At 53.6% G+C, this 18,070-nt stretch overlaps 1 protein-coding gene across 1 annotated transcript; it reads left to right on the top strand.

The window, feature by feature from the left end:
• The first annotated feature begins 832 nt into the window (after positions 1-832).
• Positions 833-17,918, top strand: Piwil1 (piwi like RNA-mediated gene silencing 1). Its single transcript, XM_052168326.1, has 20 exons — positions 833-910; positions 1,226-1,340; positions 2,613-2,738; positions 3,097-3,311; positions 3,639-3,760; positions 4,862-4,942; positions 5,407-5,604; positions 5,889-6,000; positions 7,020-7,146; positions 7,255-7,372; positions 7,841-7,955; positions 9,330-9,517; positions 9,872-9,944; positions 12,782-12,982; positions 13,086-13,189; positions 13,682-13,752; positions 13,884-14,037; positions 15,567-15,692; positions 17,524-17,671; positions 17,802-17,918. Exons 1-20 carry the CDS (start codon positions 833-835, stop codon positions 17,916-17,918), a joined length of 2,589 nt encoding a protein of 862 aa, XP_052024286.1.
• Positions 17,919-18,070: the final 152 nt, after the last annotated feature.

Raw genomic sequence — 18,070 nt, 5'->3', positions numbered from 1 at the left:
GGAGATAAGACAGCCCTGTGGTTTCTCCTTACAGACCAAGGCTGGGGCAGTGCGCCTGTGGGAATGGAACTCTGGGAGGCACAGGAGATGGGGTGGCTTGGCTTGGGGGTATGTTCCTTTCAAGCTGCAGTGAGGACTTGAGGGAGTCTTTGGGAGGATGCATAGGCCTGAGGAAGGGCTCTCTTGAGGAGTCACCTGGAAATGTGCTACAAATGCCTCTCTTCACTGCGGTTATACTTGACGTGACTCATAGACTCACCGGGAGAGGACCAGCCTCAACACTGTAATCCTCTACACTCTGGCTTCCTAAGTCATCAAAATCAAAATTCTTAATGTATGTTATGGTGTGTGTGTGGGGGGGGGTGCATGCCTGCATGCTTGTATGCATGCTATTTGTGTGTCTGGTACCTGTCGAAGCCAGAAGAGGCCATCAGATGTCCCTGGAACTGATGGTTATGCGCCATCACGTGCCTGCTGGTAATAAGGCCCATATCCATTGTAAGGGTAGAAAGGGTTCTCGCCATCTCACTAGCCTCCCCGAAAGCAAATTATAGCAGTGCATTTCCGTCTGAGCTCTGCCACCCAGCAGTCGCTAGTGTCTAGGGAGTGCCAGGATTCCCCAAGAAATCTGTGTGGGGATGCTAGCTAGCCCAGCCTGCACGAAGCAGGTCCTCAGTAGGAAAGATTCAAGCGTATATAATTTGGGGGACTTATTTTAGAGCTTTAAAATGCTTTACTTAAATACTTTAACTACTTAAATACTTTAGAAAGATTTAGTGACAAAATGGTGAATACACATGAGTCCATTGTGTGTTTTCCTCTGTGACAGAAAATGACTGGCCGAGCCCGAGCCCGGGCCCGCGGCAGAGCCCGAGGTCAGGAGACGGTGCAGCATGTTGGGGCTGTTGCGGTGAGGACTGTCCTTTTCCATGTCCGTAGCATCTGAAGAACCAGCCAGTGGGGCTGATGGCAGGGAGTTAAGGATTTGGCCTAGGGCTCTGTGGTAGAACACTTGGCCGGGGTGCGGGAGGCCCCCGGGTCCCATCCCCAGCACCTCAACCAAGCAGGTGTAACCTGGGTGCTGGGAGGAGCTAAGATGGAGTGTGGCGGGAGGAGCTTGAGTCCTCTTTGAATGAGCAGAGACTTGATAACAAAGTTCCTGAATGCTGTGGACTAGTGTGCCCACCTGCGGCATAAGGGAACTGCGTTGTGTTTGTGTGAGCAGAGCCAGCAGCCTGGGTACATCCCGCCGAGACCTCAGCAGTCCCCTACAGAGGGGGACTTGGTTGGCCGAGGACGACAGAGGGGAATGGTAGTTGGAGCCACGTCCAAGTCACAAGGTAAGGGGGGGGAGGGGGAGAAGTAAAGGGCCACCATGTGCAGGGGCCTCGGTGCTTCCAAGATGGCCGAGGACCACGCTGCCGCAGAGTAATGGGACACGTGCTACCCCGCGGCAGGCTGTGGATGAGAGGCTGCAGCGTGCCGGGGTCACGTCAGCCATACACGGAACTTCACGTATGACCTCAGTCTGCCTACTCCGTGTGATTAAGCCATTTTCTGAGTGTTGTCTTGGCATCTGTAGCGATGTCCTCAGAAGCTGGTCTGACTCTCTGTGGCTTTGACCTAAGACAGCGCATCTTCACATGTGCAGGGCTGGGCAGAGAATTTCCCTGCCGAGAATCAGCCCGGCCAGCCGCCAGCTCCCAAACACTGCCGAAGTGTGCCAGCTACCAGGAGGGCGGGCGGGGGGTCTTCTCTCTGAGGGGACGCTGCTCCTTACATGTCCTGCCCCCGTGAAGGAAGGGAGGCTGGTTTCTAGAAAGTCCACAAGTAGGCACTGCTACAAGAGACACATACGAGGATGTCAGCTAGAGGACTAGCCACTGACCGCAAAGCCAGCGTTGTCTTGTGGCCCCTGTGTTGTTTCTTTCAGACACCTGGCTGCATACACACTGCACACAGGATGGCTTGACAACCTCAGACTCTTTGGACTGTTTTTGGAATAAGGGAAAATTGATGACTTAGTACTGTTCTGTGCCCCGTGTATGTGAGCATACCTGTCCCTGCTGCTGGCGGCGGGCAGAACATGTAGTCAGGAGGCGACCTATGACACTTCGGTCATAGTCCCAGCCAGGCTATAGAGTTAACATCCTGACCCCCAGTGGTTCTCCACCTGTGGGTCACAATCCCCAAGATATTCACATTATAATTCATAACAGCAAAATTACAGTTATGAAGTAACAATGAAGATAATTTTATGGTTGGGGGGTTCACCACAACATGAGGAACTGTATTAAAGGGTTGCAGCCTTAGGGGGGTTGAGAACCACTGCTGTTTTCATCCCTGGCTCCCTCGAGACTTACAGTACAAAACCTTGTTTCCCAAATAACAAATCCATGCCTCCAATCCTAGCGCCACAGTCCCAGGAGCCTGGCCTTTTAGAATAAAGTGTTGTAAGGAGTGGCCAGAGGCAGGGTAGAGATGGCCCTGTGAGGGAGGAGGTGACAGAATGACAGATGGAAAAGAGTGGCTTTATTTCCCGGCCATGAGCCACTGTAGGAGTCCTCCCACCCACTCGCATAATACCTGAGTGGCTTCCATCTTTCCCCAAGAACTGCAGATCTCGGCTGGGTTCCAGGAGCTGTCACTGGCAGAGAGAGGAGGGCGTCGCCGAGACTTTCATGACCTTGGTGTGAACACCAGACAGAACCTTGACCATGTCAAAGAGTCAAAGACAGGTGGGAGCATAGAGGCATCTCTTCAGGAGGTACTTTTCGAGGCACTGGGCTGTGGTGCTTTTCCGGAAGAGGAGAGGGCTCTGCTCAGCAGTAGCAGCCTTTCCAACTCCTCCACTGTCTGTCTGTCTGTCTGTCTCTCAGCTGTCTTAGCTTTGTATTCTGGGAAGCTTTGTTAAAACATTGCACAACCCCCTTCTAAAGAGATCAGTTGCTTTTGTGGTGGGTTGCATGATCTCCCGTGAAGTGATAGGACAGTTGGTACCCAGGCCCAGCTCCCTTGAAGGGGAGAGCTCACCACTGTCCCCAGCTCTGTGTGTGTGACATGCAGGGGGCTCACTGTGTGTGGTGGCCCCAACAGGCTCCTCTGGCATCATTGTGAAGCTGAGTACCAACCACTTCCGGCTGACCTCGCGCCCGCAGTGGGCCCTGTATCAGTACCACATCGACTACAATCCCCTGATGGAGGCCCGCAGGCTACGCTCTGCCCTGCTCTTCCAGCACGAAGACCTCATCGGAAGGTGTCATGCTTTCGATGGGACGATATTGTTTTTGCCTAAGAGACTACAGCACAAGGTTATTTCAAATGTCTCCACTGGCAGAGGAGGCTGGGGGTGCCCATCCCAAAGCAAACCTCAGCAAGGGTCTCCTGGTAGGGAAAAATAGGGCTCCCATGGGTCCTTTCTGACTCACGAGGTCCTAAGAGTCCCCAAGAGACAGAAAGACTGTGAGAGTTACGTAAGGACTCTGAGCTGCTCAGCCAGCTTCTTAGTCTCAGTTTACACAAGTCTGTGCTTCGAGAGGCTTGTCTTAGTGCTGAAACCCGCCCCCCCCCCCACCAAGAGTCTGGGCAAGCTTTTCTCCACAGAGGCAAGATCTGGGTTCTCACCTCTCTGGCTTTAGGTCACGGAAGTATTCAGTCAGACTCGGAATGGGGAGCACGTGAGGATCACCATCACCCTGACCAATGAGCTGCCGCCCACCTCGCCCACCTGCCTGCAGTTCTACAACATCATCTTCAGGAGGTCCGTGCCAGGGCCAGGAGCATGCGCTGTGGCTGTGGCCGGTGTCTCTGGGAAGGGGTTGGGGGTGGGGCTTGTGCCTATCAGCAGTGCTGCACTACCTGGTCACTTTTAAAAAACCACATTTAAAATGTGGTTTTCTGACAGGAAATTAATTTCTCTGCCCTCTAGGATGCTGCCCGTTCCCCACTGGTGCTGACAGTATGCCTTTGAAATAGTGGCTTTGAGCTGTCAGAAAGCACCTCGCCTGCTCCTTCCCCAGGGTGGGTGGGTGGCTGCCGGGGCAGCTGGTGGCCACGTGATGAGCAATTAGCAGTCTTTGCACATTGTGCACTTTCCATATGAGGACATGTTCTAGGTGCTGGGGAGGTAGCCGTGCAAGCAGGAGGACCCAAGTTCAAATCCCCAGCACCCACATAAAATCCTGGCATGGTCATGTGCCTGTAGCCCCAGTACATGATGTTGAGTAAGTCAGTAGAGTCACTGGGCCTGCTGGCCACCGGCCTAGCTCCAGGTTCACTGCAAGACCATGTCTCGAGAGTAAGGTATAGAGAATATTAGAACAGGTTAAGAAAAGGTTACCTGATGCCCTCCTCACACATGTGTAGAGGCACACGCCCCTGCACATATCCCACACATATAAAACACACACACAAAGACATGTTCTACAGAAGACCCCTCCCTGTGAGGAGCCATCTAAATGGGGCGGTACTTGGGCTCATGCCTTGTTTCTCACACTCATAGATGGCTCCCAGGTGTGAGGGACATTTGGCCTGATGGAATGCATTTGCTTGGGGCAGTTTTCTTTAATAAAGGAAAGCTACTTGGATAGCACGAGGCAGCCATTGGGTTTTGTAGCTAGACATAGCCACAGACAGCATGTAAGTAGGCTATCTTGGTATAACATGATAAAATGGAGTCAGTGCAATTCAATTGTGTCTTGAAATTCTGCCCCTGCCCCCCAATGTTCAGACAGTTTAAGATCCATCCCTAACTCCCGGGCAGTGTAGAAGTGATAGCTTGCGGGCCCTGCCCTGACTGTTATGTGACTCCAGGTTGTCCCTAAGATTCTCTGTGCTAACTGTTGTGACTTTCAATTTGTAGGCTCTTGAAAATCATGAATTTGCAACAGATCGGACGGAATTATTACAACCCAAGTGACCCGATTGATATTCCAAATCACAGGTTTGTACGCTGTGGAAAGTCTACCGTCTGGGCTCCACAGACTTGGAAAATGATCTGTAAACTAGAAACAGCCTGTTGTTGGTGCTCAGAGTTAAGGGGGCTTGGAACATGGCTTGAACAATGTAGACTCATACCAACACTGCTTGCTTCAAAACAAAACAAAAAACCCCACCAAAACAACAAAATCCTAGTCTGCTGCACAGACCGTGTACCCTGTGGTCAGTCCGGTCCTCAGGTCAACAGCTGAGGGTGTTGAGACTTTGGTGGCTCAGGATGTTAGACAGCCCATCATAAAGACGAGTTTAATCAGGTCAGTGTGTATACTTAGTGAATGTTGCTGAAGCTCTGGAAAGGGCGTTGAGCTGTCTGCCATCTTATTCTTGGAAGTGAGCTGGCTCAGCACTTTGTGCTTTAGACCAGGACGGGCGCATGAGGCCGCCCCTGTCCCCTCCCTGTGCTGGCAGGTTGGTGATCTGGCCGGGCTTCACCACGTCCATCCTTCAGTATGAGAACAACATCATGCTCTGCACAGACGTCAGCCACAAGGTCCTCCGCAGCGAGACCGTCCTAGACTTCATGTTCAATCTGTACCAGCAGACGGAGGAGCACAAGTTCCAGGAGCAAGTGTCAAAGGAGCTCATAGGCCTCATCGTGCTCACCAAGTACGGCTTGGCTTCATCGCAGGAGCCGGGGGCTAGAGAGTGGGGCTGGGGAGGGCCAGGCAGAGGTGAGCGGACAGCGTGAGCCAGAGCCAGCTGTGTCGCGTGTGCTGCCTTTCCTGGTGTCAGATACAAAGGACAGGCGCCTCCTGCTTTTCGCCTTTTTCCATTCCTTCCATTTCCAGCCATTGTCCTTCCAGCCACTGTCCAGTCCCTTCCAGCACCAAACGTCCCCAGGGGTCTGGGAATGTGACTTGGAGCCCCACCCTTGTCCTGGATGCCCACAGGTACAACAACAAGACCTACAGAGTAGATGACATTGACTGGGACCAGAATCCAAAGAGCACCTTCAAGAAGGCCGACGGCTCGGAGGTCAGCTTCCTGGAGTACTACAGGAAGGTAGGTTGTTTCCTCCCTGGGTGGCGTGTGCGGGAGTGTGAGGACCCTGCTCAGACTTGCCTGTGTCCCTGAGAAACTCCCCCATGTCAGAAGCACACTGCTGCCCTGGCAGCTCTGTCCAGCAGAGTGATCGAATGTGACAGTGTGTCATGGGGACAGGCTGGCATCGTCAGCAGGGGGTGGGGGGTGGGGCAAGCCGCTTGGCATGGCCCCTCCCTCTGTGGCTCTGCCTGATCCTTGGCCAGCCAGCTCTGTTGCAGCTTGGTCTCTTGGGCCACTTTGGAGTTCACAGCTCTCAGAGAGGTCCTAGTAAGGCAGAGCTTGCAGACAACGGGAGGTCAAGGGTCATCCAGCATCTGTGGACTCCAGCCCTACCCTCCTGTGGCCAGGACTCTAACAAAGGCCCAGGAGGCAGGGAAAGGGACACACCCCACATTCCTGACAACTAGCCACGCATATTCAGTGAAGTGTGAGGACCACATCTGAGGAACCATTCACATCTTAAACCCTGGTGGTTAGGACACCAGGAGAAAAGACACGAGTCAGGTTTTTAAATGGCATGGCCTGCTGGTGACACCTTGTTCCAGGGTGGGCATGAACTAGACTGGTATGACCTGGCTAGTTGACATAATGACATTCCTTTTATGCTCAGTGGGAAAAAGATTCATCCAAATCAAAAGAAAAAAAAATTGTTGTGGAACAAGCAGCTTGTGGAACTATAGATGACAGAAAAGAGCCTTCCTGCCCTGGGGCTGGGAGCACCATGACTGTAACCTGAGAAGTCTGTCACCGTGGTCAGGTCTCCATAGCTAAGGACTTGGCTACTCGGAGCTCATCCTCCTGCGTCAGACCTGCCCTTCCTCCTCCCAGACCCTCAGTTGGTGGAAGGGACAACGGCTTCTGGAGTATATACATCACCTCTGGGGGGTTGACACGATGTTAACAAGGCACTTACTGCACCCGTGGGTGTGCGCACTGCCTGGTTGGTGTCTAGTGTCTCTCCCTTTCCTCCTGAGCAGCAATACAACCAGGAGATCACGGACTTGAAGCAGCCAGTGCTGGTGAGCCAGCCCAAGCGGAGGAGAGGCCCTGGCGGCACCCTGCCTGGCCCAGCCATGCTCATCCCTGAACTCTGCTACCTCACAGGTGCCCTAGTGTTGTTCCTCCATTCTCTCCGCTCATCCCTAGCCACGCCTTTCTGGGGGCTCTGCAGCCCTTCGAAAGGCCTGGCTCTCACCTGCGCTCTGCTTGCAGGCCTGACGGATAAAATGCGCAACGATTTCAACGTGATGAAGGACCTGGCGGTGCACACGCGCCTGACCCCCGAGCAGCGGCAGCGGGAGGTGGGCCGCCTCATCGACTACATTCACAAGTAGGCTGGCTCAGCACTCCCGGCGATTGGGGTTTCCCCGTGGGTGTGGGAGGATTCCGGAGGGCAGGAAGTGTGGCCTCCTGGGTTGGCAGGGCTGTGGAGGGCTCCCCGGGTTCCTGGGTTCCTGGGACCAGCTGCTTCTCAGGGAGCCAAGAAGCGAAACATCATACACAAGACGTGTCCGTCCCAATCCTGCCAGGGAAAGGCAGTGGGAGGGAAGAGCCAGCAGTTGTCAGACACAAATGCCAGTGTAGACAGTGGGTCACTCTGCAGTGGGTGGCAGTCCAAGCATTGGGACTCTAAGGGGTGGGGGGACAGGGGCTAGAAAGCAGCTTATCTTTGTGTTCCAGGCCCAGGGTGGCCTTGAAGCGAGCTTCGAGCCACAGTGGTACTCTGTCCACCCAATGCGGGTCACCAGCCTGGCTGCTGCCCGCTCAGCAGTGCCGGGTCCTTCTGTTCAACCCGCAGGGATGACAACGTGCAGAGAGAGCTTCGAGACTGGGGCCTGAGTTTCGACTCGAACTTGCTGTCCTTCTCAGGAAGAATCTTACAATCCGAGAAGATCCACCAGGGTGGAAAGACGGTAAGGCTGGCGGGGTAGTTCCAGGACAAATCTCACTGGTGCAGCAGACAGCCCACCATGCATTGGGCTGCTCCTCTCCCCATGCCCTCATCTTGCTCTGGAAAACTCAAGAGCCACCTGACTGGTATTTTGCAAGAGGCGGCCCGTGAGTCTAGCACATGCAGAACTCAAAGCCTGGTCCTTGGAACAAGCTAAGATCTGCTAAAAGGAGACTGAAGTCTTTAAGCACTGCATGTTAGGGTGCAGAAGGCCCTGCCAGGAAGCCCCATTTGATTGGTGTACTGGCTGGTTTTGTGTGTCAACTTGACACAGGCTGGAGTTATCACAGAAAGGAGCTTCAGTTGGGGAAGTGCCTCCATGAAATCCAGCTGTGAGGCATTTTCTCAATTAGTGATCAAGGGTGGGAGGGCCCCTTGTGGGTGGTACCACCTTTGGGCTGGTGCTCTTGGGTTCTATAAGAGAGCAGGCTGAGCAAGCCAGGGAAAGCAAGCCAGTAAAAAACATCCCTCCATGGCCTCTGCATCAGCTCCTGCTTCCTGACCTGCTTGAGTTCCAGTCCTGACTTCCTTTAGTGATGAACAGCTGTATGGAAGTGTAAGCTGAATAAACCCTTTCCTCCCCAACTTGCTTCTTAGTTATGACTTTTTGTGCAGGAATAGAAACCTTGACTAAGACAATTGGCTTCATCTCTGCCTGGGCCATGTCTCTCTCCAGAGTCAGGCTAGAGATATCCCCAAGATATCCCCAAAATACTTTTATGAGATTAAGATGCTCCAAATACCCACACTTTTAAACTGTTTCTAGCAGTCTGTGCCTTCCTGCCCAAGGTAGAACTAAGAGAAACAGTCCAGCCAGGCAAACGGACAGTGGACTCGCAGGGACCTTCGAGGTTTTCTGGGTGTTGGCTGCGATGCTAACCACAAGAGCTCCTCCCAGAACTTGCTCTCTGCACAGAGCAACACTGTCAAGGGCCTTAGCTTTCTTTCCCACCCCAGACAGGATTTCCCTGTGTAGACCTGGCTGGCCTCTAGCACATGGAGATCTGCCTGCCTCTCCCTCCTGAGTGCTGGGACTGTAAACCTAAGCCGCCACCCCAAGCCAGAGCCCTAATTTTTACACCTTTGTTGTGAGGAAGGAAGTGGCACTCAATACGTCATTTCAATAAACCTCTAGGAGGCAGGAGGGGAGAGCTTGTCCTGGGCACTTGGAAGGGCGTAGAAAGGCTCTCCAGGTGCATCTCCGCTGGGGACTTTTGATCTGTCGCTCTGATTCATACGTAAGCGTGGTAGTCGGTGGGTCCAGATGCATGACGGGATTGTCCAAGAGCAGTGGCTTCATCATGGCTGACAGTCGCATCTCTGCCCTTTGTTCTAGTTTGATTACAACCCACAATTTGCAGACTGGTCCAAAGAAACGCGAGGCGCGCCGCTGATCAGCGTGAAGCCGTTGGATAATTGGCTGCTGATCTATACCCGCAGGAATTACGAAGCAGCCAACTCACTGATACAGAACCTGTTCAAAGTGACTCCGGCCATGGGCATCCAGATGAAAAAGGCTATCATGTGAGTGTCCAGGGCCATCTCCTCTCTAGTCTGCTGTGATTGACAGTTATGAGAAGGATATGCATGCTTCAAAGTGATGCCCCATCGAGCTCCTGGAGACTCTGTGATCTTCCATGGCTCCATTCCTCCTCACAGAGGGGTCGGACAGGGAGAAGAGAGCAGGCAGGGATGCACTAGGGATAGCACTGAAGCCCGGACGGTGGTGCCGATTGATAACCACCGACCACCCTGGCCTTCACTGTGTGGCCGCTGCTGTATCTGTGCTTTGTACCATTTTGGGATTGGTACAGGAAGGCTGACTGTGTGATGGTCCGAGTGTTGGGTACCACCTGTCTTTATTGTTGTTGATCCTAGGATCGAGGTGGACGACAGAACGGAAGCTTATCTGAGAGCCTTGCAGCAGAAGGTGACATCAGACACTCAGATAGTGAGTAGCCAATAAGAGCAGGCCATGCTGGGGCCTGGGGGAGGGGCCTCTAGGGTCAGAGGACTGTTTCAGATGTCAGTCCTCAAATCCCACATTTGATCTCAGGCTGCTGAGCTGGCGCCTGTGTGGGTGTGTGCCCTGCACCAGACGAGGAGATGCCAGGGAGGGGAAGGCCACATTCCTTGGGGCTGCTGCTTCTAGAAGCTTTGGGGAAAGCGGAAAGGCAGATGAGGAAGGGTTAGTTTTTGGTTGTCCCACACACATGGATGTGTAGCCATATAGGAACTAGAAGTCACAGGGCGAGGCCAAGAGCCTGGACTGCAGACCCCAGGGTGAGGTCAACATGCACAGGCTGCTGAGGAGAGCGGGCGCTACTGCTGTGGGCTCCTCTCGTGAGCTGGGATGCCTTGGCATTGGTGAGCGCCATCTTTCTGTCATGTGACACATGGCACCCAGGAGAGGAGTGAGGATGAGATAGGATGGTGACAGTAAATCCCACACGCGCCCGTGGGAGTCCCCACAGTGCTCGTGTGAGGTGTGACGTGGGAGAACTGGGCTGCAGTGCTTTCGGTTACTGTGAGCAAGAAGAGCGTCACCCCATCCTCTCACGCTCCTCACCTCTGACTTTCTCACTGCTCCAGTTTGAAGCTGGAGGGTCTTGGAGGTGTGGACAGCCCCCCCCCCGGGGGGGCCTTCTTTAGTTCAGGCATGCTGTCTGTGGCATCATTGTGTTGGGGCCTACGATTCCACCACCCAGCCACGCCTGCTCACACCAGGCACGTGTCTAAGTTTGTGTATTTCCTGCAAAGGCTTTTAGCTGGTTTGTGATCATGCTGCTGGTTTCCCTGCCACTGTTCTATTAGGGCCCTCACAGGCAGGGAGGGAGTGAGGTGGGCACTGGGTACCCTCAGCAGTACGGAGTCAAGGCTCGGGGCAGCAGCCAGCCTGGTGAGACCTTGTTACTGTTCTCTGCCCTGGGAAGCTCAGACCTGCTGTGGGACAGGAAGCCACTGCAGGCTAAAGATGAGAAACTGGCTGCAAGGGAACCACACTGGGAGATTAGTTCCCCCCACTTCATCCCCACACCCCAGCCCTGTGAGGGAGGGGCCCTGCACGTTTGGACTCGGAAAATGGCTAATTAAGATCTCTTCAAGTTTCCCAGCTGAACACAACCCACATTTTGTTAATTTCTGCATCCTCGAGTCCCGAGGCTGCTGTTGGCAGCTCTCATTAGCCTGGGGCTTGGCTTCTAAAGTCGTTGGAGCAGGTTCTGTGAAGCCAGTAACTGTTTAAGCCTAAAGCTGTAAGGACAGTGACTCGAAGCAAGTGGATGGTGGCCGTACTCCGCGCCCCCCCCCCCCAACTGCCTTTGCATCTCAGGGGGAGCCTTGTGAGTCACGGGAGAACAGCTCTCCAGTGGAGGGGCACAGTCTTCAATGACTGCAGTGAAGATAACTTCAAAAGTGGAGATGCCCGGTGCTGGCTTAGAGCTGGCTGCAGAAGAGGTGTGTCTAGCTGTGAGACGGTCAAACATTTATCACTGAGCCGTAGCCAAGATCGATGCAGCTCCTGTTTCAGAGGTCAGGGCGCTCTCGGCTCCATTGTCCCTGGACCATAGGTGAAGCAGGGCGTCCCCAGGGAGGTGGGTGTGGAGATTCACAGCCCCGCCCCCCATGGTCCCAGAGTAAAGGAAAAGGGACCAGAGCTGTCCTCCATTGTGCTCCCCAACAGCCAGCTTCCACCCGGCCCCAGCTCTCCTCATTTCCATCATCTCCCAGTGTCATCAAGGCCTGGATGGCTAAGTAGGCAGATTAACAGTCACCCACAAGGTCAGAACCCTCAATAGGCCAGAGAGCCTCTGTCTGAACACGGTCACACTAGACTGCAAATCTCCAACAAGCCAATGCAAGTGGCCTTTAAGACCTAGCTAGAAGCTTCTGTCTGGCTCAGTCAGAAGCAGTGAATAGCACAGAAGGAGTGTCCCACACCCCCTGCCTCTCAGGAGGCCACCCAACCATAAGGGGGCAGGCTGCCCACATGGCTGGAGACCCGAAGAGACCTGACATGCCCCGCCCACTCTTCCCCTTTGCCTTTGTTTTCTTCTCAGAGGCCACAGACAGATAGCTGCTGTCCTAGCTAGCATAGTGGAGGAAGCAGAGGGAGCCTAGTTTGCTGAGGACCAGAGATAAGAAAAAGTCTGGGTGCAGATGAGAGGTCACCATTGTGCGTCACAAGCTACATTTGATTTTTTAAATCTTGAATGTGGATCCGCACTGTTTGGGCAGGGGAGAGGCTCTGATCAGGGACTCCGTCTTGCCCTCAGAATTGTCACATGCTTCTTGGGAAGGTTTATATCTTGACCAGACTCCCAAGCCAGAAGCAGGCTTTAAAAGCTGTGTGTCCAGAGGTGCTGTGAGCTAAGGCTCAGAGAGCTGTGTCTGTCCACCTCGCTGTGAGGGTATCCCTTGTCTTCCCCTAGCCTACCCATGATGCCTTGTGTACTGGGCTCAGTCTCAGGTAGCAATGGCGTTTTATCGCAGACCACCGTTTGTTTATGTGTAGAGCCTCTGGTATACCTGTCTGTCACTTAGAATAAAATGAGCAGACTTGCAGTGTCACCCCACTGACTAGCCACATGGTGATGAAAGTGACAGGTGTCCTTTACACCACAGGGTTCAGGTCTGTTCCCTATTCTTTGTCTTCCAAGAGTCTTGTCAAAGGCTGTGTGGCCTTGGTCTTGGGGACCACAGGGGAAGCATGGAAGACATGATCTGTCAGGAGCAGAGCCGTGAGCACTTCCTGGTTCTCTGTAACAGAGGCGCTTGGTTTCTTCTCAGGTGGTCTGTCTCTTGTCAAGTAATCGGAAGGACAAATACGATGCCATCAAGAAGTACTTGTGTACAGACTGCCCTACCCCAAGTCAGTGTGTGGTGGCCCGGACCCTGGGCAAGCAGCAGACAGTCATGGCCATCGCCACCAAGATTGCCCTGCAGATGAACTGCAAGATGGGAGGCGAGCTCTGGAGAGTGGACATGCCTGTGAGTCTGCTTGCATTGGGAGACAGGGTGGTCACATGGTCATTCAGGGAAACACACACACACACACATACACACCCCTAAACGACACTTGTTCTCACTAAAGCTGAAACTGGCAATGATCGTGGGCATCGACTGTTACCATGACACCACAGCGGGGCGGAGGTCCATCGCAGGATTCGTCGCCAGCATCAATGAAGGGATGACCCGGTAAGCCAGGGAGGTGGCCAACTCGGAAAGTGCGTTGGGTTGACAGCTGTTCTTGGCCCCGAGTGTGACTCACGCTTTCAGGGTGACAACCCAGCTGCCTCAGCCCTTTGCCTTTCAACATTAGTTTTCAGTGTGGTTGTGGCATGAGGGGACAGCCCACAGCAGCAGAGTCCGGAGTATGGCCAAGTGCTACTTGCAAATATCAATGGCTGTGACCTCCTTGGTCTTGGGGAAGGGGGAGGGGCATGGAAGAAGTGATGTTAGGAGCAGAACAATGACTCTAGCCGGTCACTCATCCCTGCTGAAGAAATTACACTGCTGTGTTAGAACTGTCATGGACAGCTAGAGACAGTCTCTTGCTCTTCTGCGTAGCCCGGGGTCTCCTGGAAATGTGGGGAAGGTGGCAGGAATCGTCATAGGAGGAGAGAGCCCAGGCCTGCTGCTGAGCCTGGCAGGCCCAAGTCCTCACCACCCTGCCTTTTGTCTCCACAGCTGGTTCTCCCGCTGCGTCTTTCAGGACCGTGGACAGGAGCTGGTGGATGGTCTCAAGGTGTGCTTGCAAGGTGGGTCTGTGTACCATTTTCCTGACCAGGGGCCCTTGGGCTGGTACTGAAAGTGGCTGGGGCTGGGAGAAACAGGGATTGTGAACTCAAAACCTCCCCTCCCCCCACACACACTTTTTTTATTTTTGCAGCTGCTCTGAGGGCTTGGAGTGGCTGCAACGAATACATGCCCAGCCGCGTCATTGTGTACCGTGACGGGGTAGGGGACGGGCAGCTGAAGACCCTGGTCAATTATGAGGTCCCACAGTTTCTAGATTGCCTCAAGTCGGTCGGTAGAGGTTACAAGTAAGTACGTGGCTGTCCACTCTGAGCCTACTGTCACTTGACACCAAGGAGAGAAGGGTGCCGGAGCTTCATAGAAATCAGGCTGAGGGTTTTGTGGGTGAGGGAGGCAGGACTGAGCGGGCAGCCAGGGCAATCTTCCTGTTCCTTGAAACTGGGTCTGGCTAAGTTCTAGCTCAGCTGCTCACCTCCTGTGGTTCACTCAGAGTAGGACACTTCCCGCCTTCCTCAACAGTTGCTGCCACAGCGCCACCCTGAGCTCCCTGCTCTGAGCCCAGTCTGAGCACATTTGAAACAGAGCCTGAGGCTCACGGCTCTTGGATGAAGGACCCAGCTGTGTTCTGTGTTCTACCCAGAGCTGCAGGCAGCTGGCAGGCCTTGCAACAGCAGGGCTTCACCGGCAGTTGCTGACTTTTCTGGGATGGCCCCACTTCTAGTAAAAGTCTGGTTATTGCCACCATGTTGTGAAAGAGAAGCACCCAGCACTCACCGCGTGGGCCCTGTGCCTGGGATCTCATGAGCTGCTGATCACTGGCGCATGCGCAGTTCCTGAGTAGCATGTTCTTAGGACCCCTTCTGCCTGAGAATGGTGGTCAGCCGTGTGTCTGAGCTTGGGAGAAACTGATGTCACCTGGATCAGGACTGCCGATCATATTAGATGCCACTAACTCTGAGGCCAGGCCCACTGACTTCCATGAGAATTGTCTCCACAAGTGACTGTCCCGAGGGATTTAAGAGGAACATGCCAAGAGTCTAGAGGGTGAGGTGGTGAGTCTTCCAGCCAACTCCTCACTGCCCCTAGGGACTACTGTCCACAGGCCCCGTGCTCCGAATGGGCATCTAGTATTTCCCATTAGTGTCAGCGACACAGAGGGAGCTGGTGGTAATGTGTATATGCCCTGTAACAGCCAAAGACCAGGGGCTGCAGGGATCTGCACAATGTCCTGAGACTCCACGGGAATAGGGGCCAAATTGTCTTTCCTGGTGATGGCATATTAAATGTGTGTTTGTATTTAGCATATTGCACAAATGTTAACTTAGAACACACAGTATACAGTAGGGGATGTGTTTATACACATATATACACACTCACATAAGCACCCCACCTGTGATCCATTTTGAGCCAGTGATTCTGGAATCCTTGAACCCTAACCCTAACCTGAACCCTAATCCTTACTCTTAGATCTCAGAATAGGAAATGCCCACTGTGGTACCCTAAGTGCTTTGGAGGTCCTTAAGGAGGAGGGGCCCTGTCTTGACACATCATCATCTTACTGCATACTGGAGGAGGGTCTGCACCTTCCCCTGGGTGAGACTGAAGGCCAGAAGTAGCCTGGAGGGTGGATAACCATATGTCACCTGTGTGCCCTATGACATGAAGCTAGGCAGGTGTGGGCACAGAACAAATCTACTACACCTGTCACACCAGAACACTGCCCCCAAAAGACCTCCAAAGTACTTGAGTGAGCATGTGACTTCTTTGCCTAGACAGGCCACCAAACTTAGTGTGGCCATGTTCCTCTTTGCCTTAGCCCAAGACTGACTGTGATTGTGGTGAAGAAGCGGGTCAATGCCAGGTTTTTTGCTCAATCTGGGGGAAGACTTCAGAACCCTCTGCCAGGGACAGTCATCGATGTGGAAGTCACCAGACCCGAGTGGTGAGTTCTGGGGCCTCTTGACTATCCGTGCACGCTTGTCTGCCTCGCAGTTCCTATCACTGGGTTTCTTGGACATCTTAACTCTTCCACTAACCTGGTCTGATGTGCTCCCTGAAGGCCAGGGCTCTCTTGGCTGGCTCTTTGGGAACTGGGGAGTTGTCTCCTCTGCGGTATTTCAGACTCTAGAAACAGCTTCTGCAAGCAGCATTTATATTTTCGCATATCTTTACGCAGTCCTCCAGGAGTCAAGGTGATGAGAGGGTCTGTGTGCCAGCACACCCCGTAGCCTGCAGTTGACTCCAAATAAGTAAGAGGAAGTTAGATTGGTCTCGGCACACAGGTCCAAGCATATAGGTAGACAGAGCTCATCTCTGGGGACCTCCTCACCAGCTAGCTCTCTTCTGGGCTTGGGCCTAGGGTATCCAAGGTAGGAAGCTTCATCCCTGGGGACAGGCGTTCACTCCCCGGTCTGAAGCCCCTCTTTGCTCAGAGCGTGAGGCTGGAGAGGGCTTCCAGCATTGCAGGTGAGGGCTGGGAACCTCCGCAGTGTCCCTGTGTTCCCTGACCCAGATGCGTGAGCCGCTGATAACGGGAGAGCATGATGGATCTGAAAACCTCAACCGGGTGCTTAACTGACTGACCAGTTCAGGCACATCCTCCAAGGTCTAAACGGGAAGCATTCGTGGGCCCTTGCCTCTCAGCAACAGAAATGGCCACACAGGGTTTTTTGTGCTATCCTCTCAGCTATGTGAACAGGGTTTTTATTTAGAAATACACAATTTTCCAGTCTTGTGCTCAGAGGCTGGTATGGAATCAGTTCTGGAGGAGTATACGGTCACATCAGGAGCAAAGTGGGGCAGTCAGCTGAGGCTGAGGCCCGGGGAAGACCCAGGTCTTTATCTGAGGCCTCTCTCTGACCCTTCACAGAGCCTGGTGCTATCACCGAGTATTCAGGGCACTCAAAAAGAAGAGAGGATTGGGAGCCTATGAGCGTAGGGACAATACTCAGAGTTTGAGAGTGGCCGGTGTGTGTTCTCACCAGATCCTGTTCAAGCCCTGTGACTGTGAGAACCACTCAGGCCCTTGGAGTCAGCAGTAGGAACCTTTAAAGGTGGCAGCCTGAATTCTGCACACATAGATGACCCTTTCCCAGTTAGAGGTCATCTGTTGCTCTGGTGGACGCATGTCTGAATGTCTCTTGACTCATTCTTTCCCATTGACAGCAGTGTAGACCCTGATCTCCAGTTAATCTAGTTAGGCGACATCAGGATTGCCAGGTTGATTTTCTTCTGTCGCTAGTGTCAGGTCACGGGAGCTCCTGGCTGACAACCTTTGGTGCCAGGACCAAAGAACTCTGATGGATGTCCAGTTGTTTCCTAGTGTGCTTTTTACTGGTGGCCTTAGCTTGGGTCCTCTACTCAGTGTGTACAGATGTTCTGCCTCTCACACATCTGTTCTGCATCTTTAGTGATTATGTTTGTTACCTTGCTGTTTCTAAGATGGAAGCCGCGGGGGGAACTGGTGGCACCCTATGCTGCTGCTGCTGCATGTCCTGTGTGCAAGTTCCCTCCCTCCCTACAGCATGCAGGGGACACGAGGCCCTGGTGTGTAGCCAGCATGCTCTGTGGCATTGCCATGGTAACACGGATTACACTGTCTCGTCTTCACAGTCTTCTGTGCACGCGACCACAGTGGCCCGTGACTCGCCTCTGCTAACCATCACACACACATTGGAGCTGGAGGAACGAGGAGGCTGTTTAGAACATGAGGGTTTTTTTTCCCCTCATAGAAAGTGTGTCCTAGCCTTGCCTGCCTCTTCCTGCCTTTCCAGGTATGACTTTTTCATCGTGAGCCAGGCAGTGAGAAGCGGGAGTGTGTCCCCAACACACTACAATGTCATCTACGACAGCAGTGGCCTGAAGCCTGACCATATCCAGAGACTGACCTACAAGCTCTGCCACGTGTACTACAATTGGCCCGTGAGTGTGTTTCTGTCTTGAGTTCCCTGCTGTGGCCTGCCTGCCCTGGTTAGCGAGCTGTGGTAGGGACCCTGGGAGCTCCACCCACCCGCCCGACTCAGCCCAGTGACCAGCCCTCTCTCCCCCACAGGGAGTCATCCGAGTCCCTGCACCTTGCCAGTATGCGCACAAGCTGGCCTTCCTTGTGGGTCAGAGCATCCATAGAGAGCCGAACCTGTCTCTGTCCAACCGCCTCTACTACCTCTAACCAGCCGTGAGGGCCTGCGTGCTGGTCTCCTTCAGAGCTCTGCCGGTCCTTCAGTTCTGTTTTCATATGAGGATGTTCTAGCGGGATGGTGGGGGTGGGGGTCGGGGTCGGGGGGCCACAGTTATGGTTTGTTGTTATTGTTGTTGTTGTTG

This window comes from Apodemus sylvaticus, chromosome 22 (assembly GCF_947179515.1).
Source record: "Apodemus sylvaticus chromosome 22, mApoSyl1.1, whole genome shotgun sequence".
NCBI classification, from domain to species: domain Eukaryota; kingdom Metazoa; phylum Chordata; class Mammalia; order Rodentia; family Muridae; genus Apodemus; species Apodemus sylvaticus.
The sequence above is the reverse complement of the archived record's forward strand: the minus strand, read 5'-3'. Positions and strand labels throughout refer to the sequence as shown.